The 25736-nt window shown below is 47.3% G+C and overlaps 1 protein-coding gene and 1 long non-coding RNA gene across 4 annotated transcripts in view; both read left to right on the forward strand.

Annotated features, from left to right (window-relative positions):
- Snx3 (sorting nexin 3) overlaps positions 1–12546 on the forward strand; it is a 32640-nt gene extending 20094 nt beyond the window's left edge. The window contains exons 2-4 of one of the 3 annotated variants that reach the window (NM_001044283.1): positions 2818–2913; positions 9865–9989; positions 11836–12546. In NM_001044283.1, coding sequence (NP_001037748.1) covers positions 2818–2913; positions 9865–9989; positions 11836–11941 — 327 coding nt within the window. In that variant the 3' untranslated portion in view covers positions 11942–12546. The remainder of the gene's footprint in view (positions 1–2817; positions 2914–9864; positions 9990–11835) is intronic. The other 2 variants (XM_087598307.1, XM_087598308.1) reach the window with 2 other exon arrangements.
- A 7045-nt stretch (positions 12547–19591) lies between these two features.
- Positions 19592–25314, forward strand: LOC147998738 (uncharacterized). Its single transcript, XR_015645934.1, has 2 exons — positions 19592–19827; positions 22013–25314. It is a non-coding gene; the product is annotated as an uncharacterized LOC147998738 (long non-coding RNA).
- The last annotated feature ends 422 nt before the right edge of the window (positions 25315–25736 follow it).

The following is a 25736-nucleotide window of genomic DNA, read 5'->3' on the forward strand; positions in this document are numbered from 1 at the left end:
CTCCCCTCAGCATTGTACCTGTTCGCTGGATATGTTGTTGGAGAGATTAACTTTACAGACTTCCGTACCCAGAAGTATGAAAATTCTTGGGGACCTCTTTTCACAGGCTTGATCTTAGCATACTGAATAAAGAGAGCAGCTAATCCCTTTTGTAAAGTAATTCGAGAGGAGGGAATTCAGAATGTAAAATCTCACCTGCAGAAAATACTCGGAGCCGTAAAGACCTTTCTATCTTTAGACACTTACAAAGACTTAATATTTTAATGCGGAAGGGTGAGCCCCGTTAAAAAGCCAATGGGTGAAATTAGAGAGAAATAATCCAGTGCTTTCTTTCTGGGAATTATCACCCTGCTCCCCAGGGGACCTGGGTTTTTTTCCTTCTGAGGAATGAGAATGCTTCTCTGTATAGCAAGCCAGCATCTCTTAAATGCAAGTTTGACTTTTAGTATAATAAGAGTCTTGTTAGGTGCAATTTTGCTCCTAGTCATTAATACAATGAACAAATGTTGTGGTTACCTGGGAAAGAAAACTCAAGTGCTTTTAAACCTCTTGTGAGATCTGGTTTCATGCTTGAAACCTATACACTGCTATGCCCAGTAGCATCTGTAGAAGGCTCCAGGCTTTAAGCTCTACAACATAGAAGTTAATACACTTTGGAAAAAATTGACACCACTACAAATTGAACTCAAGGTCCTGAATAGAAGGCATTCTTGTTTTCACTGGCAGCATTGAGGTTAAAGTGAGTAGAACGTTCACAGCAGCGGCTGCTGAGCACTGCCTGACCCACAGCAGGAAGCGCTCTCCTCCGTGTGCCTTTCAGTTTTCCCTTCTCAGCTCCCCAAGTGCAGAATAACATTCAAGCTGGAGAGATGGCTCAGTGGTTAAGAGCACTGGCTGCTCTTCCAGAGGTCCTGAGTTCAAATCCCAGCAACCACATGGTGGCTCACAACCATCTGTAATGAAATCTGATGCCCTCTTCTGGTGTGTCTGAAGACAGCTACAGTGTACTTATATAAATATAATAAATCATTAAAAAAAAGAATAAAATTCACCTGAGAGAGTCGGTAGTATTCAGTGGATTCTCATAGAGCCTGGCGTTTGCTGCATGACGTCATTTCTAAGCTCGACAGTAAACTGTGACAGGGTGTCTCTGCGGAGCCCATGCTGGCTTAGCACTGGCTACCCCGCTTTGCCTCCAGAGTACAAGGACTATAATTCCTACATGCATATTAAAATATGTTCTTCAGCTAATGTCTTAAAATCATAAGTCATTTCCTTTCTTCTCTGCTAGGGATTGAATCCAGGGCCTTGGCTTTCCAGTTAAGCACTTTACTACTAAGCTGTACCCCCTCCCCACCCCCCAGCCAATTCTGGTTTGTATGTTTCCTAGCATTTATTTATTTGTGTATGAACACATGCACATGCCACAGTACCCATGTGGATGTCAGGAGAGCTAGCAGCACTTGGTTCTCGCCTTCTACCCCGTGAGTGTCAGGGATTGGGTTTATGCTTGACAGAAGGTGCCCCTTTCCCTGCTCTGGCCGTCATGACCCTCTTGTTACCGTTACCTGGGTCAGGGGTGGTGGTGCGCATCTTTAATCTTAGTGCTCTTAGGAAGCAGAGGCAGAAGGATATCTGTGAGTTCAGGGTTAACCTGGTTTGCATAGATTCCAGGATAGCCAGGGCTACATAGAGAGGCCTTGTCAGCCTCCTCCACACCCACCCACTCCCCCAGAGTTGGCAGAAATAGCAGCAAGCAGAGTAGCCTGCAGTCCAGAAGTGGTGTGCATTGTGACTGACCTCTGCATACTCCGCACCACGGTCTCTCTCTCTGTGTGCCTTCTTCCCGTGAAGATCTGCATCTTTTAAAGATGTGTGTGAATGTGGGCATGTGTCCAGGAGTATAGTGGCCACAGAGACCAGAAGGTATTGCATCTCTTAAAACACATTGCAAGTGGTCGTGAGCCATCCAGCATGGGTGCCGAAAACTGAACTTGGGTCCTGCAGAAGGACTTCCTTTTAGCTGCTGAGCCATCTCTCCAGCCCCTCAGTTACCTTTTTATGTTAGGAAGGTGGCTTTTGTTTTGCATGACTTCTAATTTTCTCCTAGTAATAAATAACACGCCCTGACCTTTTGGACATTGGTTAAAAAACCAATTAGGATAACATTTAGGGTTTAGGGAGATGCTCTGCAAATTAAGGTGCTTGCCGTGCAAGTGTGAATTAGGACTCTTAGAACCCATGCTGAAAAGCTGGATGACTTGGTGGCAGGCCTCACAGTCCCAGCTTTCCTACTGCAGGATGAGAAGGGGAGCTGCAGGACGCACCCGGAACTGGCAGGACAGACAGAGAGGAATACACAGCTTAGCAGCTAAAACAAGACACCATACTTCAAAACGTGGTAGAGGGGAAAAAACTAACTCAGTGTTGTACTCAGGCCTCCACGTGCACAGCCACACCCCCTCTCACACGTGCACATGCAAGAGAAATGAATTTCAAAGGAGAAAACAAAAGAAAAAGTTGTATATTTGGACTGGAAATGAGTCTCAGGTTAGTGTTAGGAGCCACTGCTCCAACCCTAGCATTGCAAAAAAGAAAAAAGAAAAAAAAGAGTTATCACTGGCCAGGGCAGGATGAGAGCAAGCTCAAGGCCAGCCTGGACTACAGAGTGAGGGTAGTCAAGGCCTGGGTAATGTGCTTAGTGGCTTTGTGGTGTTTGTACAGTAACCGCTTTTGTCACCTTACCAGTATGGAGGCATCTTTCTGCCTTCCCGGATATCTCAGTGTGCTTTAACTTAGTGCCTGTTTTGATTTCAGACCAATCTTCCTATCTTCAAGCTGAAGGAATCTACTGTTAGAAGAAGATACAGTGACTTTGAGTGGCTTCGAAGTGAACTAGAGAGAGAGAGCAAGGTAAGACTATATTTTTCTGACTTACCGTGTAACCTTAAAGGAAAAACATGCCATTCTAACTGAAGATCTCCAGAATGTGTCTTAAAATGGGCGAGAGCCAGTACAGGGCTTGTGTGAACCGGTCCATCTCAAGTTGCACCCGAGTAGAGGACAGTCGTCCTCACAGTTCAGAGCTCTTGTCCTTTTCTGCTCAGTAGTGCAGGGGACATTTGAACAGCACTTGACAGGCCTTCCTTCCAGCTGTTGTTGCTTCCTCATCCTCAAGGTATATATATGTGTGTCCAGTTTTGTTTAACTCATAATCTGCATTTTATATTCTCCCGCACGTATGTAGAAGTTTCATAAACTGGTGATCTCATTGTTAGATAAGCTGTGGGCGGGTGGAGGAGACTGATGGCCGTAGCGTGTGCTCCTGTGATGACCAGGACTGAAGACACCTTCGAATGTCTACCTCTGTCACTCACTACTTCACTTTTGGGACAGGGTCTCTCACTGAATCTGAAGTGTGCTGGCTAGCTGCACTGGCTGGCCAGCAAGACCTCGGGCCACTTCATCCACCCCAGGGTTTGGAGCTCTCCGCACTGCCACTTCCTGGTTTAATGTGGGTGCTTGGAATCTGAACTCGGGTTCTCATGCTACACTTTTAGCCCTTAGATCTTGTTCGGGGGCGTGTGTGTGTGTGTGTGTGTGTGTGTGTGAGAGAGAGAGAGAGAGAGAGAGAGAGAGAGAGAGAGAGAGAGAGAGAGAGAGAGAGAACAGTCATATGTTATCACATCAGGTCCATGTGATGTTGGGGATCGTGCATGTGAGGGAGCCACACAGACTGAGCCACATCCCCAGCCTAGAGTTGACGTGATGACCGTCATCCACTCTACTGCACGGCTGCTGTGCTTTGAGAGACACTACTCTATATACCTTGCCAAGAGTGGTCTTTTCTTAGAAGGAAACTGTGAGGTCATTTTGTAACTAGAATTTAGTAGGAAGAAGTTGACTGATGTAGATGGAAGATTGTGTTATTTTTCAAAGTTCAGTAAAACAGAAATGAAAGGGAAATAACTATCCAGGGAAAGATGGCCAGACGAAGACAAGCATCATGCGTAAGCCATGCTGCCCTCAGAACCGTACTTCAGGTAAAGCTGGCCTTCCTGAACCATGTGGGGAAGAGCCCTGAAAGTGGGAGAGGAAGCAGACAGCAAAGGTAGGCGGGCACGTCTGGCTGCGTTCTTCACATCTCATGGTCGACTTAGTCAGCGAGCATGAGTCTGTTACTCTAGGAGACACAGGAGCAGCTCTGGCTGCATGAAGATCCTGTTTAAGGCTCTCGCATTCTGTTAGAGAAGCTGCAGTGGTGGAGAGAAGGAAGGAACCTTGTCTCAGAAGGAGCACATCTGCCAGCGCAACTATAAATCTATGAAGCTGTGACAGGATTCTCAACGGAGGTCTGTATGCCCTTGGCAGACCCGAGCCCCAGAGTCAGAACGTGCTTGATGGTATATTGAGCATGGATCTGTTCTCCTGGATACCAAGCACGTACTTGAAGGACGTAGCAGTTAAACCTGGAGGGGCTGGGCCATAGAATGCCTGAGAAATCTTATATAGCACATTGCTTTTGGGCTGTGCACACAGACAAGCAGAGTGTGAGGAGTTTAAAAACTAACCCATGTTTTTATAGGAGACTAGTTTATGGCACAGATAACAAGAGTGGGGACCAGAATGTATCTCAGTGGCAGAGTACACATTTAACATGTACCAAACCATACCCGTCTTTACAGAACCACAGCATAACACCCATCAACGGATAGGTGAATTCAGTTAAAGACTTTGAAAATCTGGACAGTATTGACGAATACAATATGTGGGGCTGCTGGTAATTGTAGCTAGAAGATCTAACTGTATAAAACAGTGGGAAATAAACAAAATAAAGCCAGGCCTGGTGGCCACGCCTTTAATCACAGGAGACAGAGGCAGGAGGGTCTCTGAGTTCAGGCTAGTCAGTTCCAGGGCAGCTAGGGTTAGGAAGAGAAACCCTGTCTCAACAGGCAAGCAAACGTGTGTGTGTGTGTGTGTGTGTGTGTGTGTTTGTGTGTGTGTGTGTGTGTTTGTGTTAAAAATAAAACAAATTGAACAATTTAGGAAAATCAAGGAATTTTAATGACTATGAAGAAGTATTTTGAAAGAATATTTGCATTATTTTTCCGAACATAGCTTATATGCTACACTGGAATGTTTAAAATGATTTATTTTTATCTTATGGGCATTGGTGTTTTGCCTGCAAGTATGTATTATGTATGAGGGTGTTGGATCCTCTTAGAACTGGAATTACAGACAGTTGTGAGCTGCCATGTGGGTGCTAGGAATTAAACCCGGTCCTGGAAGAGCACCACTGAGTCACCTCTCTAGCTCCTGGAATGTTTAGTAAATGTTGCTGACTTTTTCTCCAGCATCTGCTTTATTAACTTGTGAGCTACACAGTTGGTGATACATAATTCACCTAAGATGTTCAGAATTACACAGCCATAACCGTAGTTTAGGAACTCATTATCATCCATTACCCTTTTAAAGGAAACTTGCCGGCCTGCTGGAACATTCCCACAAGTAATCCTAGCACTCAGGCAACAGGCAGGGTTACTTCATGTTCAAGTTCATGGCCTGTAGGTTTACAGTTCCAGACCAGCTAGAGCAACACGTAGAGACCATCTCCAGAGAAAAGAAAGAAGAAAGGGGAAGGGAGAGAAAGTAAAAAGGAGTCCTGTGTCTCTGGGTTATAATGACCAGTTGCTTCCTCACTACCCCATCAATCATTTGTGTGCTTTGCGGCCCTGACTGCATAAATGGAAGGTACAGAACACCCCATGGCCTGTACGCCGCTTCTCTCAGTACAGAACACCCCATGGCCTATATGCCGCTTCTCTCAGTTTGCACGTTCTCAGGGTTTTATCCTGTTGTAGCACGTATCACACTCGTGTAGTGTGCATAGCAGGTACTTGAGGAGGCCAGAGTAGGGCATCTGCTCCTCTGAACTGGTGTGTGAGCTGCTGTGTGTGTGGTGGGAACAGAACCTGGGTCTTTGTAAGAGCTGCCGGTGCCCTTAACTGCTCCAGCCATTGTCGGTTTTTAGTGCAAAATAATAGCCTGTTGTATGAGATACCATTTTTATTTATCATTTTATTTGTATGGGTGTTTGCCTGCCTGCCTGTCTGTCTGTGCTCTGTGTGTGCAGAGAGACCAGAAGGTGTCAGGTGTCCTGAAACTGGAATTAGAGGCAATGTGAGCTGCCATGTGAATTCTGGAAATGGAACCTGGGTTCTCTGGAAGAAGTTGGTGCTCTTAGCCAGCAAGCCATCTCTCCAGGTCTCACTGGTCACTGTCCTTCGTTATAGACGCTTAGGTTGTTACTGTTCTTGAGTAAACACCTGGGATTGTGTTGCCGAATCATATAACTTAAAATTTTGTTAATACCTTTGAGTGTGTATGCATCCTGCACATGCGGACCTGCAGTGCCACAGAGGTGACAGGACAGCTCTCAGGAGTGAGTTCTCTTTTCACCCTGGAGACAATCAGTCGGCCTTGGCAGAAGTACCTTCACCCCTGATCCATATTGCCAGCCAATAACTGCCTCGTGCTCTCTTTGAAATTAAAGTTTGTGTAGCCCAGACTAGCATCCAACTCTCCTTACAGCCCAGGTTGACCTTTCATCTCCTGCGCCAATGTCCCAGTGTTTGCAGCCCAGGAATTTCTTTCCCATCCCTGCTAGCAGTGTGAGCATTCCGCTGCTCTCCTGTGCTGTGTTCATCATCACCCTTGGCCTTGTTGGTCGTGCAGGGAGTGGTGTCACTGATTTGGTTCTCTTTGGTGACTAACATTACTGCTGACCTTTCCGTCTTCTCATTGGCTGTGTGTGCTCTTCGGAGATGGTTTGCCTGTTTGATTGGGTTGCCTTTTTATTACATCATGTTGTCTAAAATGTAAAGCAGTGACTCAAGGTTCATATACCTGCTTTGCAGTCTTTGTGAGCCATTTTACTGTGTGCTCATGGACTGTAAGCATCTTAGGTGTCCAGCCTCTTTGGAAATTTACTCCCATCACTGGGAAGAGCAGCACACATGGGTCATTCTGTTATATATTTGTTCTTTAGTGAAGGCCTAAGCTAGAAACTAAGTGTCATTCGGTCTGTTTGTCATCGTGGTTTGATTCTTTATTTCGGTATTACACTCAGCAGACATCCTCTTCTTACCCACAAAGAAACAAATACAAGGAGTGTCTGTCTGTTCTAGACAGGGTCTCATGAAGTCTAGGCTGACCTCAAGCTGTGTAGCCCTGAGGTCCTTTCTTCCTGCTGCTACATGTTGAAATTGTGGGTGTGCCCTGCTATCCTGGCTGCAGATTGATAAGGAGAATTCTGATTGACTGAATGTACACCGTCAGTGGAGAGCTTGCCTGATGCAGAGCCCCAAGCTTTCGCTTCCCCGCACTGCACCTACCTGGCTTGATGGTACCTGCAGGGCGTCCCAGCATAGGAGGACCAGAAGCAAAGGTCATCCTTAGCTACACAGTGAATTTGAGGCCATCTGTGCTGCCTACGAGACCTCGTCTCAAACGAGGTAAAGGAATTCTAGTTAACTCTTCTCTTACTACTTAAGAACTGCTGGATGTGACGCACTGGGACGCTCAGTAGATGAAGGCTGAGCTCACCAGGGAAGGACGAATGACGTCTGTGAATTGGCTACGTGTGCGCCATTAGGAGTGTGCACGTACTTACGCACATATACACACGAGTAAGTCAGCAGGCGTAGCAACGCTTTCTTAGTTTATTTGATGTTTAAGAGGCTCTTTGCTAGGTAAGCCATTCGTGACTTTTGTGTAGGTACCAAAAGGTCCATTCTAGGGACTGTTTTGAACATTGTAAGGAAGAATAGATATCTACAGAAAACAAAGCATCTACATGGTGGTCAGAGTTTATGATCCCAGGTGGAGGGGGGGTCATAAATTCAAGGTTATCCTCAGCTATATAACAAGCTCAAGGGTAGCCTGGGCTACATGGTATTTTGTCTTGGATGATTATTTAGTTCACTGGTTCTATTGTTTTTGCTTGAGGTGGGTGGTTTTGTTTTGAATTTAAATTTTATTTGTATGCTAGGGAAGGCATCTAAGTCCCTCAGAGCATCTTAGGCGTCCAGCCATAGAGTAGAGCTGCCATGTGCCTTCTGGGAGTTAGACCTGGGTCCTCCGTGAGAGCAGCCAGTGCTCGGTGCTTGTACCTGTCGAGCATTTCTCCACCTTGTTTGATTCTTTTTCAAGGCAGGGTTTCTCTGTGTAGCCCTGGCTGTCCTGGAACTCAGTATGTAGACCAGGCTGGCCTCACTACAGAGACCTGACCGACTCTGTCTCCTGAGTGCTGGAATTAAAGGTGTGTGTCGGCTCCATACCCAGCCCTTTTTTTCCTTAATAGATGCTTTTGTGTGATGTTCTTCCTCCCTGCCAGGTGCTGTGAGGACTGTGGGACCAGGGCCTTTCCCTACTGTAAAGTCTCTGCGGGTTTAACATTTAGTTTGACAAATTGCCAATATATGGGAAAGAGCTATGTTGGTTCTAAGACAGACTTCTGGAATAAATCCTTTTGTCTTAATTATTGGAGAGCGAAACTAGGAAGGGATTGCAAAGTTTATCTTGTTTGTGCATCTGGTTTCTTGTTTATTTCCTTGATGCTGCTCCCCCACTTATCTGTGTGCCGTCGAACTGGTCCTTTTCTTTTTAACTCCACTGAGTTACTATTTTAGGGTAGATTTGTAAAGGAACAGCCTGCTGCAGAGCACATGTCTACAGTGCTGTCCCTGCAGAGCCAGGGCAGGGAAGTCCAAGGGCTACGTGAGGAGGACCTGCGCTCCTGGGCTGGGGCGCTGCTTCAAGTCACAGCCCCTAGCACCATGGCAACAGCAGGAGTGTTTTGGTAGTGACTTTTAAGACAGGGTCCCCTGTAGCCCATGCTAGCCTCAAACTGGTTGTGGTAGCTGAGGTTGGCCTTGAATCCTTGATCTGCATCAGTTTCCTTGCTTGCCTACCGTGCACAAGGCCTTGGATGAAATCCCAGCTCCTGCCTGTGAAGGAGGCCGCTCAGCTCGGGGGTGAGAGCCTAGGACAGACAAAGGGACTGAATTGTATCGCTAGGTGCTGCCTAAAGGAACCAAATGTTTGTTTTAGAAAATTCCCAGACGGGGAAGCTGAGCCCGCATTACAGTGGGTGGGAGGACTGGGGTATTCTGTAAGTGGGAAAGAAGAAATGATGGTTTTTGGAGAAAGAAAAGGAAGTTGGGGAAATTGATGGCTCATTAGAAGAGTGGCCAGGGTACTGATGATGGGCTCCCTCACACACAAGTCAGACCTGCAGCTCCCCGGGTGACAGGATTCTGACACCAGCTCCACCCACCGTCTGTGGAAAGGACATTTTGTTCTTCAGCTGCAGCTTGAGTTTGGTCAGACGTGTTGAGGGGCCGGGACCCTTGTCTCAGTGCCGCATGGCAGGATGGTGTCTTGTATGCCGTTCTTCGTGTGGACTTGTCCACAGCCACAGCTGCTCATCTTGCCTCAGAACCCTGCCATTTCCAGTGGCTGGTGTGTTCCCTTGGTTTACAGTGCAGAGAATTGAGCCTGGGTCTCACTCTTGCTACCTTGGTCTCCATACACCACACTTGACACTTGACTTCCATGTTTTATTTATTCTGTGTGTGTGTGTGTGTGTGTGTGTGTAACACGAATGCCCTTCCATGTAAACGTGTGTGTGCAGCCACATGAGTGCCACACTGTACATTTGGAGGTCAAAGGACAGCGTATGAGCCTTGGTTCTCTCCTTCCGTGTGGGGCCAGGGCAGCTGTGCTCTGGTGGATGGGCGTGACACCGCTACCTCACCCACTGGGTTGGCATCACCAGGACTCACTTTGTTCCTGTCATTTTAGGTTGTCGTTCCCCCACTCCCGGGGAAAGCATTTTTGCGGCAGCTTCCTTTTAGAGGAGACGATGGAATATTTGACGATAATTTCATCGAGGAAAGGAAGCAAGGGCTGGAACAGTTCATAAACAAGTGAGTACTTTTACCCCTGGGGGGCGGTGCTGTGAGGCACCAGATGACGGCTGGCCGCCTTTCATTTATTCAGTGTTTTATTTTTTGTGTGGGGATGCTCTGCCTGTCTGTGTCCACGAATGCTGCGAACTGAACCCAGGTCCTCTAGGAGAGCGGCCAGTGCTCTTACCTCCTGACTACCTGTCATTTAAATGTTAGACTAAGTCCATTTCCAGTCTTTCTTGTACACTATTTAACTGAGCTGAAAGTGCCTCGTGCTGAACTCCATGATAAATGCTTTGAGTGGTGGAAGTGAGGGATTTCGTGTTGACCTAAGTTTTATATTTGCTGTTCTTGGATAATTTATGCAAATTACATTTAAAATTACATCATTCAGAAATAGCTTTGCTTGTGATTCTGATTTAAGGTATATTCTCATGTGGATAATAAAATGAACATTATATTTGCAATCATTTTGTTTGATTGTAGGTAGCAGTATTTATGTAAAAGTGTATGTTAAATTTTTTTCATGGCAAAATGTTCTTTTGAAAAAAAATCTGCAGAATTTACGATTGTCTTTTAGTAGCTGTTGACTGATAAGCTCAAACCAGTACTATCCCCCCTCCTGCCCTCTTTTTCTTTCTCTCTTTCCTCCTCTAAGAAATGTGGCCCAGGCTGAGGAAACTGAGAAGTGTTACAAGGTCACACCCACAAGCGGGTGGGGAGAGAGAGACTCTCTCCGCTCAGGCACTGCCCACTGTTATCCCTGAGCTGGGCCACAGCAGTCCCCAGTCTTAGCCTTTGAGTAGCTGAGATTGCATCAGGCCCCTGGACCCAGGCTTGTGACTGTGTTCCAGTCTTGAGGTCTGCCTGATTAGTCAGATCTTAGAGAAGATGGTTGTGTGAGCTACACATTAATTTTAACAAATAATTTGGTATCTGTGAGAGGAACAAAAGCCTGTAACTTTATCTACTTAGCACAGAACCTTCATTTGTGCTTTTGTTTTTGTTGAAGGCTGGACTCACTGTGTAGCCCAGGCTGGCCTTGGTCTTCCAGGGCACTTGAGATGGCAGGTGTCCAGCAGACCCGCCTGTGAGCATGCTCTGTGAGGAAGCGAGGCTAGGTGTGACGCACATGGCTGATTGCACGTCAGTCACGGAGGAGACGTAGATGGGGAAGGGGTGAGCAGAGCACCTAAGCACTGCGCTGCTCCTTACTGAGCTTCCTGGGTTTCGGGTGAAACCCATGCCCTGCTGTGTTTGGTTTTCTCTCTCTCTCCTTGCCTATGCTGGCCTCATACTCATTCACCTTGCTCAGCTTCTGTTCTGGGATTACAGGCATGGGCTGACACTCCTGGTTTGGATCCTGTAGGTTTATAATAATACACGAACTATTTCACATGTAACAATAAAATGTAAGTTTCTTAGGCACGTACCAACTAATTAAGCTAACTCATTATGCATTCCAGAAATACTACGAAGTTTTAAAAGTTATTTTTATTTCTTTATTATCACATTTACCCCGTGTGTGTGCTTGTATGTGCATGCGTGCGCCTGTGTGCACGCGCCAACCTCGATGCCTTTGTGAAGGATAGAAGATAATTTGCAGACTCATTTCTTTCCGTTTACCACATGAGGTCTGAGGACCATACTTGGGTCATCAGACTTGGTGGAAAGTGCCCACCTTTATGAGCCAAAGGCCATTATCTGATAGCACAGCTTATGGGTAGTTCAGAGTAATGCTTGCATTTAGTAAATTGCACGTATGTTCTAGCTTTAAAGTGAGTTTATTTTGACCCCTCCCACCACCATCTTTAAGAAACAAGGGACTGAAGTTTTGCTTTTTTTTTTTTTTTTTCATTTCCAGGGTCGCTGGTCATCCTCTGGCCCAGAATGAACGTTGTCTTCACATGTTTTTACAGGATGAAATCATAGATAAAAGCTATACTCCATCTAAAATAAGACATGCCTGAGTTTGGCAAGAAGAGGCAAACCCCAAGACCATGAATGATTCGTCCGTACCAATGAAGACGTTGTAACTAACTTAGCATGCTGCAGACACTGCTGTAACAAACGCGCACGCCCTGGATGTACTAACACTCACGCTCCCTTTCATTCTGTCTGTTTGGCAAGACGTTCATTTGCTTTAGTGGAAACTCCCTCACTTCTCCAGCCTTTCTAAGTAGCCCTTCCCACCGTGTCCCTCCGTGTGCACTGTAGCCTCAGCCCTGTAGACCTGCAGTGTTCTGACTAAAGCTGCCGACTTGCTCGAATTTGCAGTTTCTGTGTCGTGTGCTTCTTGAATCTGATTGACTAGGATATTTCTCCCCACCCCTGATGTGTGATGTCACCACTTGGTCCTAATTTATGTGCAGGAGCACGACACCATTTGTCTCCAGTGCCACACATACGAGGTGTACTTTGTGTGCAGAATGTGTCTTCCTTCTGGCCTGTAATCCCCTTCACATGAGAGATTAATGAGGGAAATCTTTATATTCTGTATAAAACAAAATCAAATTTATATACTAAAATCATTTGTCTAAAATTTAAGTTGTTTTCAAATAAAAGTTGAAATGCATTTCTGCTCTGCTCTGACTGCATGGCCTCTGGAGCCTGACTTGTGTGGCTCTGTTGTGAAATCCCTCCCTCCTTTGCTGAGAGGGATTATATACTCCGTCTACTTCCATAACTCCATTCCTCTGTAAAGGGCAGTGGTATCAAATACACCGCCACCTTTCGAATGGGGCTTTAAACGCTGGGAGAGGGACGTATGTTGACATATGCTGTGAGTCTCAAGTCACTTTGGAAGACGTTTTAAGTTAGTATCACGCCCTCTGTTCTCAGCAGCTGTTCCCCAGGGACCTGGGTGACCTGCTGGACACGGCCACGGTATAGTGAGCGGCGGGTGTCTGCTCTCAATGGTTTGCCTCGCACAGTTGGCGCGCTCCGTCCTTTGAGGAGAGAGGAGCACAGCCTTACAGCCTGGTGACATAAATCACAAGACCAGAAAACCTGTAGCTCCTTGCTCCATGACGCGTTTGACCAGACTAATGCGACTGCAATGGCGTTTCCAGTTTGAACCTGGACATCGAGTGGTTTGGGACTCTGCTGTGATTAGGTGTTAGATTCCAGGAAGAGCAACCCCAGAGCTCATCTTCTCGGGAAACATGGGGGTAGCGCAGAGTGACCTCAAAGTCATGCTCCTACTATGCCAGCCTCCCAAACGCTGGGATCCCAGGCACATGCCAACATACACAAGCTTGAGAAAATATTTGGGAAGAAACAAGTTTGGGATATCCACAAGCAGGCTGCAAGTGCAGTCATGGGTGCAGAAAGAGACCTCTTGTTGCCAAAAACAGTATTTCAGGATTTCATAAAACCAGTTACATGAACCACTCACCGCAAGATGTTCTAAAGCGGTCAGGCACGATGGCGCAGGCACGATGGGGAACACCTGTAGTCCCAGCCTTCAGGAAGCAAAAGCAAGAGGATTATAGTGAGTGGCAGAGTTAAGCATAGCAAAACTCTGTCTGAAGGGGAGGTGTATGTAAACGAGGCTGGATAGGGCTCAGCATGGAAGAATCCCGAGAACCTGTGTAAAGCCCCGACAGCCATGTCGCTACTCATAATCCCAGCTCGTAGGAAGTTTGAGGTTTTGTGTGAAGTCCTCCCAAGTGCGTGCATGCGGGCGGGGAAGTAGGCAAAGACACCCAGCTTTGACTTTGTGTCTCCATACTTAGGTTCACATGATCATCCAGCAGGTCACAACTGGCTGTAACACCAGCTCCAGGCAGTCCAAGTCGTCTTCTGGCCTCCAAGGACAACTGTACTCACAGACACATGATTTAAAAGAAAAACAAGTTAACTTCTAAAAAGATATAAACGGAAGACACAAAAGTAACTGGCAGAATTAATCGTGAAGGTCTAGAACAGAAACTTGGGGATGCGAAGAAGCTTCTGTTAACTGATTCTGGGCTTGAGGATGGCGCTCAGTTGGCAAGTGCTCCCCTAGCATCTGGAAGACCTGGGTCCAAACTCGTAACTGGCCTCATAGCCGTTTGCTGCAGGCATTGGAGAGTAGCGAGTATAGTTGGCATTTGCTTTCTTTCTTCAGTGTTTTGCTGCCAAGACGCTGTGATGGTTTTTTTGTGGGTCACTCTGAAGGAATCTCCCTCTGCAGGGGCAGAAGCGAAGCCTGTGAGGAAGCCCCTGAGCGAGTACAGAAAAGACACATTGGCGTTTGGAAGGACAGATAGTTCATGCTGTGGCCTGAAGATTAGCATTGATTACCACAATACCGATCCAGACCGTGAACTGAGTTCAAAGCTATTCCAGGACGGTGTCAGCCTCCAGTGTTTTGATCGTGCTGACCCTTATGCAAGTAACATTCCCCTTGACAGATGAGAAACCAGGCTCCCGGATTGCATAAACTGGGTTTGGGGTCCTCAGGATGGATGACTGAAGATGTCTGGATCAAACGTTCCCCCACACAACCGGTGCTGTCAACAGAGACAGTGGCTTTTCAGGATGGTGCACTATTGTGACTCCTGGCCCTCGGTGGGGAACCAGATGAGGACGTGAATGCATGGGAGTTGTAAGAAAGTAAAAGCCACAGTTACTCCCGAAGATCCTGACATGGAAAGGCACCCAGCTGAGAGGCGAGACCCTGTGATGGATTTGACCGTCTTTGAACCTCACTGACCAACTTCATCTTGTGGTTTTGTTGAGAACATTTCTTTGTGTAACAGCCATCGCCGTCTTGGAACTCTGTAGACCAGGCTAGTGTCCAACTCTCAGAGATCCTCCTGCCTCTGCTTCTGGAGTGCTGGGACCAACGACATGCCCCATTCACTATCATGCTCCGTTCACCTTCATCTTTAAAAAAACAGAAAATTAAGAAGAGGGTACTTATCAGATCCTGAAAAAATTATTTTTTTAAAAGATTTATTTATTTATTCCATGTATGTGAGTACACTGTCACTGTCAGACCAGAAGAGGGCATCGGATCTCATTACAGATGGCTGTAAGCCACCATGTGGTTGCTGGGAATTGAACTCAGGACCTCTGGAAGAGCAGTCAGTGCTCTTAACCACTGAGCCATCTCTCCAGCCCGAAAAAATTATTTTTGTTAATCTTCATGTATAGTGAACGAAGTTTCTCCTATTTAGAACTCAGAGAAAATATGCCCTTTGAACTGGAGGCTAGCTAGGAAGCCATTTTACAACCTCAAAGGATACTTAGAGCTGCCTGTCACCATCAGAGACTGTTCTGTGACAGAAGTGGTTGTGTAAACTCAGCCAATGGTATTGGGTGCTGCAGAAGTGTGAGCAAGAGAGATCAAAGCCCAGTCTTGGGTCACTGTCAGTCAAAACTCCACATGACCAGAGAGGACACAGCAAAGGTGAGGACAAAGGGACGTGAGGGTCAGGTGGAGGGACAGGTGGCCGTGGACAGGCTTGTAAGGACTTGGAGCCTGCATTCTTCCAAACAGAAACCTGGAGGTAGGGGCGGGAAGAGCTGTCAGATTTCTGGGAGAAGTCACCAGAGCTATAACCTGGTTAAGAACAGAATGCAGATGACTTGGGGCTGGCAAGATGGCTCTGCATGGTAGAGGAGCTTGCTGCCAAGCCTGGACACAAGAGTTCAATCCTTAAGATTCACATGGTGTAGGGGAGAACTAACCCCCTCAAATTATTTTCAGATCCCCACTCATAGGTGCCACAGTGTGTGTGTGTGTGTGTGTGTGTGTGTGTGTGTGTGTGTTTGTGTGTGTCTTGCTGGAGGCTGAGTATGGATGGCATGAGACTAATAAATCCCTGGACGCTGCTTCTACAGAAGCTGCACCTACAGGGACCCAGCAGATAACAGTGAAGATGAGCGACAGAGTGAGCAGTGAGTCCTCATCGGGAAGTGTAGGTTGATGGCAAGGTGATGTGTGATTGAACAGTGGAGAGTGAGGGGAGGGAGGGAGGAAGGAGGGAGGAGGGAGATCAAGATGGAGTCTACGGGAGAGGACGGTTCAGATTTAGGTGAACTGGATGGATTTTTGTCTTGTCCAGGTGGGCAGTTTATATCTTTATTCAATTGGCAGTGAATTTATTGTGTGGATGGATTGTGGATTGAGAATTAACATGTAAATCTAGTTAATAAATTATACGTTTCTGGAACTTTGATTTTTACCGGGCTAAAGAGGACAGTGTGTGAAAGAAATGGCTGAGAGGCAGTTGGAGCGTGCGGATCTGGTTCTGTTGCCTGCATGGGGTGAGAATGCACAGGGCATGCAGAATGAGATGTGTGTGTGTGTGTGTGTGTGTGTGTGTGTGCACGCGCGCGTGCCAGACGTCGTAACTACCGCCTAGGGAACCGCATAGAGGGTGGCTAAAAGGGAAACAGCCAGGAAAGGGCAGCTTGCAGACCGTGTGGTAGAGTAGCAGCCAGAGCGAGCATGCTCAGGGGAACTGATAGCAAACGACCGGTTTTTAATTTTTACCGAAACAAAGAAGTAGCAGCCAGAACCTCCTGCCTTGCCCTGATCTTTGGAGTGAAACTTCCAGAACCTTATACCAAGTCCAGACTGATGTTCATTCCCATCCAGCCCCTGCATCAGCAACCTTCCTGTCAACAGTGAGAATTAAATAGGAAATGCCAGGGCCGGGGAGGGAGTAGGGGCCACAGAGCCAAAGGCTCTGATGCCAGAAACCCAGAAAGTACTGAGATTTGACCTGGACATTGTAGCGTCTCCCTCCACACCTTCCACTACACCAGTGGGGCGCGGGCATTACAGTGGCTATCACTGAGAGCCCTTCTCTGAGGAGTAATTAGGGAAACCTAAAACAGAGGCAGAAATAAAGACACCAGAGGAAGGTGAAGCCTCCAGCAGTTTAAAACAAAACAAAACAAACTACCACAAACCATAAACAGTCCAACTCCCACCAGATCTCCCATGCATGGCCCCTCAGAAGACCTAAGTTTTAAGTATTACCCACTGTGGCGTGTCAAACAAGTCATGGCCGAGCAGAAGAAAGAAGTCTGGAGAGAGAGGAGAGCAGTCAAAGCCAGAGAAAGACACTGAAGGTTGTACAATTACAAGTTAGAAGTAACTGGTAAGTTAAATGATGTCACGGAAAAGGTTGACAAGGCACAAGTACTTGGGTAGCACAGACAGCAAAACTTAGAATCTTCATCTTACCAAGAGCTGGGACAGGTTTTACTTTGCCCCAGGTCACATGGCCTTAAGTAAAACTGAAACCCCAGTCTTCTCGACTAAAATCTGCCCCTGTGCTGGGCAGAGGGCGCTGCTCCTTACACATGCGCAGTGTGCAGTCTGCCCAGGTGCATGCCGGTGCTGCGCCTTAAGGTCAGACCAGCCCTGTGGCGACAGTTTTCTAGAGAGCATTGTGCACAACAGTCGGAGTCTCAGATTGATCTGAGTTGTTGAAACTGGAATGGCGGTTCCTGCTCGGAGGGTAATACTGGCCTCACCGTTACTCAGCTTTCCTGGTCCGTTCCCTTTCGAGCCAGATTATACTTTAATCCAGTTGTTTTTCGTGTTCAGGAAATCCAAACCATGTTTAACCGGTTTATTCATTGCAGTGTCTCTAAGGTGAAGAAAGTTTTGTCCTTTCACTGGGGATTTGTTAGCTCTGCGCAAAGGGATTTTCTTGGGTGTAATCTGAACACTTTGACCTGCGGAGTGTCCCCCTCCAACGCCCCCAGTAGGCACAGATCTGGGCGGCGTTGACCCTTTGTGTGCTGTGGATCCTAGACAATAGCTTCTGCCTCTCTGAGGGACAGTGGTCATCGATGTTAATCACGGAGCTGCTGCTTCTTCAGGACCTCGTCGTTCCTTGCCACTGCAGCCAGTGTCTGGTTTCTGAAAGTGACTTTCATAGGGTACACATATTTTCTTCAGTATTAATTGAATAACCCTGTATTAAATCAGAAACTGGCACACTGGCTCCTGGTTTGCCCAGAGACTGCAATGAGAGGAGACTTTACAAAAAAAAAAAAAAAAAAATTGTCGATAGGGTCTCACTATAACTCTGGCTGTAGAACCAGCTCTGTAGACCAGGCTAGCCTTGAACTCACAGTGTGCTGATTGCCTCTGCCTTCTGAGCGCTGAGAGTAAAGGTGTGTGTGCCCGTTGAATTTTACCTTTTAAGAAAGCAGCAGGTGGCGGCACGTCTTTGATCCCAGTTCAGGAGAAGGAGACAGTCGGACCTCTGAGTTTGTGAATTTGAGGCTAGCCCAGTCTACAGAACTAGTTCTAAGTCAGCCAAGGCTACACAAAGAAATCTATCTTGAAAAACTAGAGAAGGAGGAGGAGAAGAAGGGGGAAAGAAAAAAGAAAAAAAAAAAAAAAAAGAGCAGCAGGACACTTTTTACTCTGGTTTTTGACTTACAGAAACATTGTAAAGATATTGCAACAGAGAATTCCCAGAGTTCCTCACCAAGTGTCCCGTCCTGTTACTGTGTAAGCCAGCACTTTGGTTAAAAGTAGGAACACTGGTGTGGTATGCCACTAACTCTTCCAAGCTTTGCTAGTGTTTGTAACATTCTTTATTCCAGATTCCACTGCAGGTCCTGCCCTGTTAGTGTGGTGTCTTCTTAGCCCCCTATGGTCAGTGACTTGTAGAGCATCTGAAGCGTTGTAGTGCGAATATTGACTGTTCAAAATCAAGTAAAAATTTAAAAAGGAAGCCTCATTGGAACCACAAGGAATCTTAGAAACAACCCAATCTAGTGTCTCAGATATGGAAAGGAATTCCCAAAGACACCCCCCACCCCCAGCAGCTCCCAAAACCTAAGCTAGAAACCAATAAGATTGACAGGAGGGCGGAGGGGCGGGCCTCCAACCATCCCACCAATAAAAAGATTGACAGGAGGGTGGTGGGGCGGGCCTCCAACCCCCACCAACAGGCTTAAGTTCAGACCTCAGCTGTTTCCAGGATTATTTCCGTGTGGCTTCTTGCATCCAGCCTAAGTTTGCTTCATCTAACATAGCCTTTTAAGATCCACCCATCTTGTATAAATCAGCAGGTGGTTTAAAAATCAGTTAAGGGCTAGAGCGATGGCTCAGAGGTTAAGGGTGAGTCCAGCTCTTGCCGAGACCCAGGTTCAGTTCCCAGTTCCCATTTCGAGAGGCTCAGCCCTCTGTAACTCCAGCGCCAAAGGAGCTGACGCCGGGACCCAGGGGGCACATATACTCCCACACCCACACAGAGACGCATAATTTGAAGATAAATCTATTTTTAAAAATTGGGAAGCAAATGGGGGGGAAAAAAAGCAGTTCTTTGTGGAAGAATGAATGATGCCTAAAAACCCATTCACAAAAGCGAGTGATGGTTCCACCTGTCTGTCATCTGCGCTTGCTCGGAAACGCAGCGCCAACCAACTAACTCTCTTGGGGCAAACATTGGTCTGATTTCACTCCAAATAAACACTGGCTTCCTATCCTTAGTCCTGGGCTGATGGGAGGAGAATGAGGTGATGTGGGATGGGCCGCAGGGAGAGGGCACCGCCATACCTCCCACCTGACAAGCCAGGGACCGACGATGTCGATGTGGATCTTGTTCCTACACTTCCGCCCTTCCTAGACTCTTCCCTTTAGCTGCCAAACTCATGTTTTCATAGGTATTAACTATTATGGACGGATGGCTTTTCCCTGGACTTGCACTGGGATTCCCAAGAAGGAAGGAGCCTCCTCTTGCCTCAAGCAAGGATGCACAAATGTCCTCAGACCCTCCGACACCTGGAAGTTCACCGTGCAAGACTAAAGCAGCCAGTGGTTCAGTCTCGGAAATTCTAAATAGACTGCTTTTTAAGTTAAAATATAAATTATCTCATGAATATAAATGCAGTAAGTATATCAAGCAAATTAACAAAATAACAAAAAGGAAGTATGGTTGGTGGCTTGGGTCCTCCATCTCTGGCAAGAGTGGTGATGGGGCACAGAAAAGACAGATGTTCTCAAGTGGGAACACAGCGCAGGAAGGGATCGTCTAGTGTCCTTAGGAGGTCTTTGTAGTCAAGCAGTCTACAGTAAGAGAGGAGGGAGCCACCTGATAGTCTTTGCACGCACACGCACACACACACACACACACACACACACACACACACCAATCATCCACAAACACTCAGACTTAAGAGCAAGGCTTTGTCACTCCAGCCTGTATGGGCAATAGCTTTGCAAATGTCTGGTGGGTCCGAGGCCTTGAAGGCCTTGTCTTAGCTAGGGTTTCCACTGCTGTGAAGAGACACCATGACCAAGACAACCCTTATGAAAGAAACCATTTAACTGGGGCTGGCTCACAGTTTCAGAGGTTCAGTCCATTATCGCCATGACAGGAAGCAGGGCAGCATCCACATAGACATAGAACTGGAGAAGGAGCTAAGGGTTCTATGTCTTGATTTGAACAGCCAGGAGGAGGGTGTCTCTCTCTCTCTCTCTCTCTCTCTCTCTCTCTCTCTCTCTCTCTCTCTCTCTCTTCTGCACTGGGCAGAGTCGGAGCACTAGGCACCCTCAAATCCTGTCTACACAGTGACATACGTCCTCCAACACAGTCACACCCGTTCCAACAAGGCCACATCTCCTAATAGTGCCACCCTCTATGGGCCAAGCGTATTCAAACCACCGCAGTCCTCTTTGTGGCCACGCCCATGTCAGCATTTGCTCAGGACTTCACCTGCACATGGCTTCCTCCGCTCCTTCCACATGGTAGATTGTTTGAAAAACAGCCAAGAAATAACCTGCCCGGGATCCACCATTTTTTCCTTTACATTTGTCTTTGGCATATCTATTTTGGTTTGAAGGGGTGTTTGTTTTACTTTTATTTTTGTTTTTGAGACAGGAGCTCACTCTGTAGACGAGGCTAGTCACAAAGCTCTACCTGCCTCTGCCTCCCGATAGCTGGAATCAAAGGTGTGCATCTCTGTACCCAGATGGTGATATTTATTTTTCAATCCGCCTTTCTGCAATTCAAATGACGTGCCCTGCACTTTAGCGCTGAAGAGGACTAAATCGTGCCCTCACACAGTTCAAATTACAAATTCAGCTCTTTAAGATGATCTGTGTGTTTACCTGGTCTTCATATATTTTGCTTAGAGTTAGAAGTAAATGTGTGTATGTAGGGGGGGGCGGGAATAGCTCAGCGGTAGAGCGCTTGCCTAGCATGCTCATGGCCCAGGGTTCAATCCCCAACACCAAATAAATCAAGTGTAAAAATGAATGCACGTTGCTGGCCTGGGCTAACACATGCCAATAGGCGGATACTAAGGAAGATCAAATAGGAGAATCATGAGTTTGAATCCAAAGCTACCACTTCAGCTGGACACAGTGGTCACACCTACAATGCCAGCATTTGGGAAGTAGAGCTAAGAGTGCTGTAAATTTGAGACAACTTTGGCCTAGGACCGCAGAGGGTTCCAGACCAGCTATGGGCTGCAGAGGAAGATCCTGTCCCAGAAATACAGTTTCCAGCCCATCTTATGAGGTTGGTTTACGCAGCCCTTTAGATGGCGTCCAGGTATGAGAGAGCAGTTCCGTCTTCCCCTTGCTCTCCAGCTCCCTAAGGTGTCCTCTGTAATTGAGGCTAAGCCAGTAGATGTGTTCTGACCGTGGGGAGAGCATCAGGTCCTCAGACATTAGTGCCATTGACTTTATGGCCCTAGGAAGATGTCCCTGGGTCTGGGTATTACCCACCATGCACTTGAGCACTGATCCAGTTTTGAGTGGTGGTTTGGTCTCCACATTTCATCAGAGCCTGTGGTGGACCTGGAAGACAGGACCCTGCTTCAGGTCTTGCTGACTGCTGACTCCTGAAGCTCACAGAGATAGCAGTCTGCCCCGCCCTCTGCTGACACGCCTGTTACTCCGCCAAGCTGTCACGCTGCTTCAAGAACGCCAAGACTTCGCGCCTTGCTTGTCTTTCCATATGTGTGGCCAGCGTACACGGCCACCCCAGGAATATTGTGGGTTTGAGGAAAACGTGCGAGTCACTTCATGTTCCAGTCAGAGGACTGATTTGTTCTGTGATATTCCCCAGGGTTTCCTGCATCTACTGTCTCCAAGGACGAGGAAGGAAAGAGCTTCCTGGTATATCCTCTCCTCGATGTCGAAGCAAGCCTGAGCCCCCCCGTCAAAGGCCAGAACTCAGGGAGGTTGATCCTCTGTGTTCCGTCTGTGAGAAAGGACGTGGAAAAAGAATTCAGAAGTCTAAAACAGCAGCCTGACTAGTCAGGGTCTCCACGGCTGTGAACAGACACCACCATGACCACAGCAACTCTTACAAAGGATGACGTTTAATTAGGGACTAGCTTACAGTTTCAGAGGTTCAGTCCATTATCATCATGGCAGGAAGCACGGCAGCCTCCAGGCAGACATGGCGCTGGAGGAGCGCAAAGTTCTACATCTTGACCTGCAGGCAGCAAGGAGGAAACTGGATGTGTATCTCACTGGGTGTACTAGCTTGAGCATTTAAGACCTCAAAGCCCCACCTCCACAGTGACGTACTTCCTCCAACAAGGCCACACCCACCCCAATACGGCCACACCCACTCCAACAAGACCACACCCACTCCAATGAGGCCACAGCTCCTAATAGTGCCACTCCCTATGGCCAACCATTCAAGCACATGAGGGCCATACCTATTCAAACCGCCACAGGTGGTTTAAGCCTTTGTGTGTGTGTGTGTGTGTGTGTGTGTGAGAGAGAGAGAGAGAGAGAGAGAGAGAGAGAGAGAGAGAGAGAGAGAGAGAGAGAGAGAGAGAGAGAGAGAGAGAGACAGTGCTTCACACTAGGTAGCCCAGGCTAGCTTTGAACTTTTCCTGCTTCAGTTTCCTGAGTTCTGGAATTGCAGATATGTGCTATCATGATTCTCAAGGCAACCTCTTTCTCCCTCCCTCTCTGCATGTGAGAGTTCTGGGGAGTGTAAGTTTGACTGAAAATGCCCCCGTAGGCTCCTATGTTAGAATGCTTGGGCTTGGTTGCTGTGCTGGCTCATGTTATGTAACCTGACACAGTTAGAGTCATTTGAGAGCAGGAAACCACCATTGAAAAAAACGCATCGGTAAGACTGGGCTGTGGACAAGCCTGTGGGGTATTTTTTTTAATTAGTGATTGATGGGGAAGGCACAGCCTGTTGTGGGTGGGGCCAGCCCTTGGCTAGAGGTCCTGGGTTCTATGAGAAAGCAGACTAAGCAAGTCATAGGGAGTATTCGGCTAAGCAGCATCCCTCCAGGCCTCCCCCCACCACACACACACACACACACACACACACACACACACACACACACACACGTACACACACACACACACGAACACACATCCCCAGTTTAGTTCTTGCCTTGGCTTCCCTTAGTGGACTGATATGGGATATTGTGGGTGTGTGTGTGGGGGGGTGGAGGTGGGGGGTCAGGGGACAGTCATTGCCACTGGCCCTTGAGGATGGAGAGAGCAGAAGTGGCCAACAGGGTTTGGAAGGCCATAGGTTGTAAGAACTTCCCAAGTCAGCTGCAGTAAGACAGCTCCACTCGGTTGTTCCAGGAGCAGGGAACATAGGCGCTCTTAGGGGTACGGTGAAGAGGGCTGATTGGTCCTAACAAAGCACCTGATTATCATGTGGGAGGGAAGCTAGAGCAGGACTTGTGTGCTGAGTCAAGCACATTTGCAGAGAGCTCTGAATATAGCCGTCCTCCTAAAAGGCCAGGCATCTGTGCTCAGAGACATTCTCCGGACAAGGTCAGGCAAGGGAACAGGGAGCCCCACCGAGAAATGGAGTCCTCCATTTTGCACGGGCTTGGAGAGCTGCCCGGATGTGGTGGACCCTGACTGTAACAGTACAGTTCCCTAACAAGGAAGCCAAATAAAATCCACATTGCCTTTGGTCATGGTGTTTCATCATAACAACAATAACCCTAACTAAGAAAGTCCCCAGTCAGGGGAACCGTTTGGGAAGGATTAGAAGGAGTGCACTTGTTGAAGATGTGTCACTAGATGATGTCACTAGATGTGGACTGTGAGGTTTTAAGAGACTGGCAATTCTCAGCACTCTCTGTGTCCTACTTTCAGATCAAGATGTGAGGTCGAAGCTATCCCCATACCATCACGGGCTCTAACCCTAGCCAATAGCCTAGGGAAGCCAGTTCTCTTAGAAGTCGCCTTGGTCATGGTGGTTTGTCACCACAATAGAAAAGTAACTGAGACCGGATCCAACCCAGGAGTACATGCCAAGTACTCGCTGGGTCACTGAGTCAGTCTCCTCGCTCCTAACCAATTTTTTATGTCAGAATCAAACCTCCCCCTCCCTTTCTTTGTAGTAAACCCTATGTTTATATGGGGCAGATAGATGCATAGGGCAGACAGTGACAAGAACACAACGCTCAGAAAGGCATGGAAACACTAAACCCTGCTGAATCTTTTTCAAAGCTGTCAGGGCTCCCACAGCAAACAGCTGGCCACTCAGAGTCAGGCTGTACAATGTGGGGAGAGTTTTAGGGAAAGGACCGACTACAAACACAAAGACAAGATGTAAAAAGAAGGCATAGGTTGCTGAGGCTGGACCCGTGGGACAGTTGTCACCAAGGAGGGTCAAGGGGTTCTTGGAGGAGAAACGCCAAGTGGCAGGAGCTAGGGCCACCCATAGGTTGGGACTGGAGAGGTGGCTCAGTGGTTAGGAGCACTGATTGCTCTTCCAGAGGTCCTGAGTTCAATTTCCATCACCCTCTTCTGGCCTTCATAAGTACCAAGTGTGCAACTGGTGTGCAGATATACATGCAGGCAAAACCGCCTCATACACAGAAAATAAAATAATTTTTTTTTGGTTCTTTTTTTCGGAGCTGGGGACCGAACCCAGGGCCTTGCGCTTGCTAGGCAAGCGCTCTACCACTGAGCTAAATCCCCAACCCCATAAAATAATTTTAAAAAGAAAGAAATGACCTGTAGGAGAGCCAGCCCTGCGTTCTCCTGGGGCCCATCTTGGTTTCCAAAGGAGTGCAATCCAAACAGACATACCTTTGAAGCCATGAAGCCAGTCTTCAGTAGACAGAGCATGACTGAGAAGGGCAATGGTATGGCTTCCATGTGACAAAAGCTAGGTGGTCTAATCCAATATGTCTCACCTAACCAGTAGAAACGTTCACTATTTAAAAATAATTTCAGGGGCTGGAGAGATGGCTCAGCGATTAAGAGCACTGACTGCTCTTCGACAGGTCCTGAGTTCAATTCCCAGCAACCACATGGTGGCTCACAACCATCTGTAATGAGATCTGACGCCCTCTTCTGGTGTGTCTGAAGACAGCTATAGTGTACTCATATATATCAAATAAATGAATAAAATCTTTAAAAAAATTCATTCATGACTACTCATGTCATTTCCAACTCCTCCTTGTCCCCCCTACTCCCTCCCAAATTCACGATCTCTCTTTTAATTATTACTGTTATACACACACACACACACACACACACACACACAAGCACACACCATTGGCACATCACCTGAACTTGTCATATGCAGGTCCTGTCTAGGTGACAGTAACGTTAAGGTTTCATGGGGACAGCTTCCCTATCACAGAGAAAATATTACCTCACAGAAGACTTCCTGGTCCTCTTGCTCTCTCAGTCATCCCCACACCCTCCTCTTCTAGGATGTTCCCTGAGGCTATGGTGTAACTGTTGTGTTGTAGGTGGACACTCCTCAAGCCTGTGGATTTCTGTAATGGTCTCTGATGAGGCCGAGAGCTACACTCTGAGGAGACAGAGACAGAGCACTG

This window comes from Rattus norvegicus, chromosome 20 (genome assembly GCF_021556685.1).
Source record: "Rattus norvegicus strain SHRSP/BbbUtx chromosome 20, alternate assembly SHRSP_T2T, whole genome shotgun sequence".
Lineage (NCBI taxonomy): Eukaryota > Metazoa > Chordata > Mammalia > Rodentia > Muridae > Rattus > Rattus norvegicus.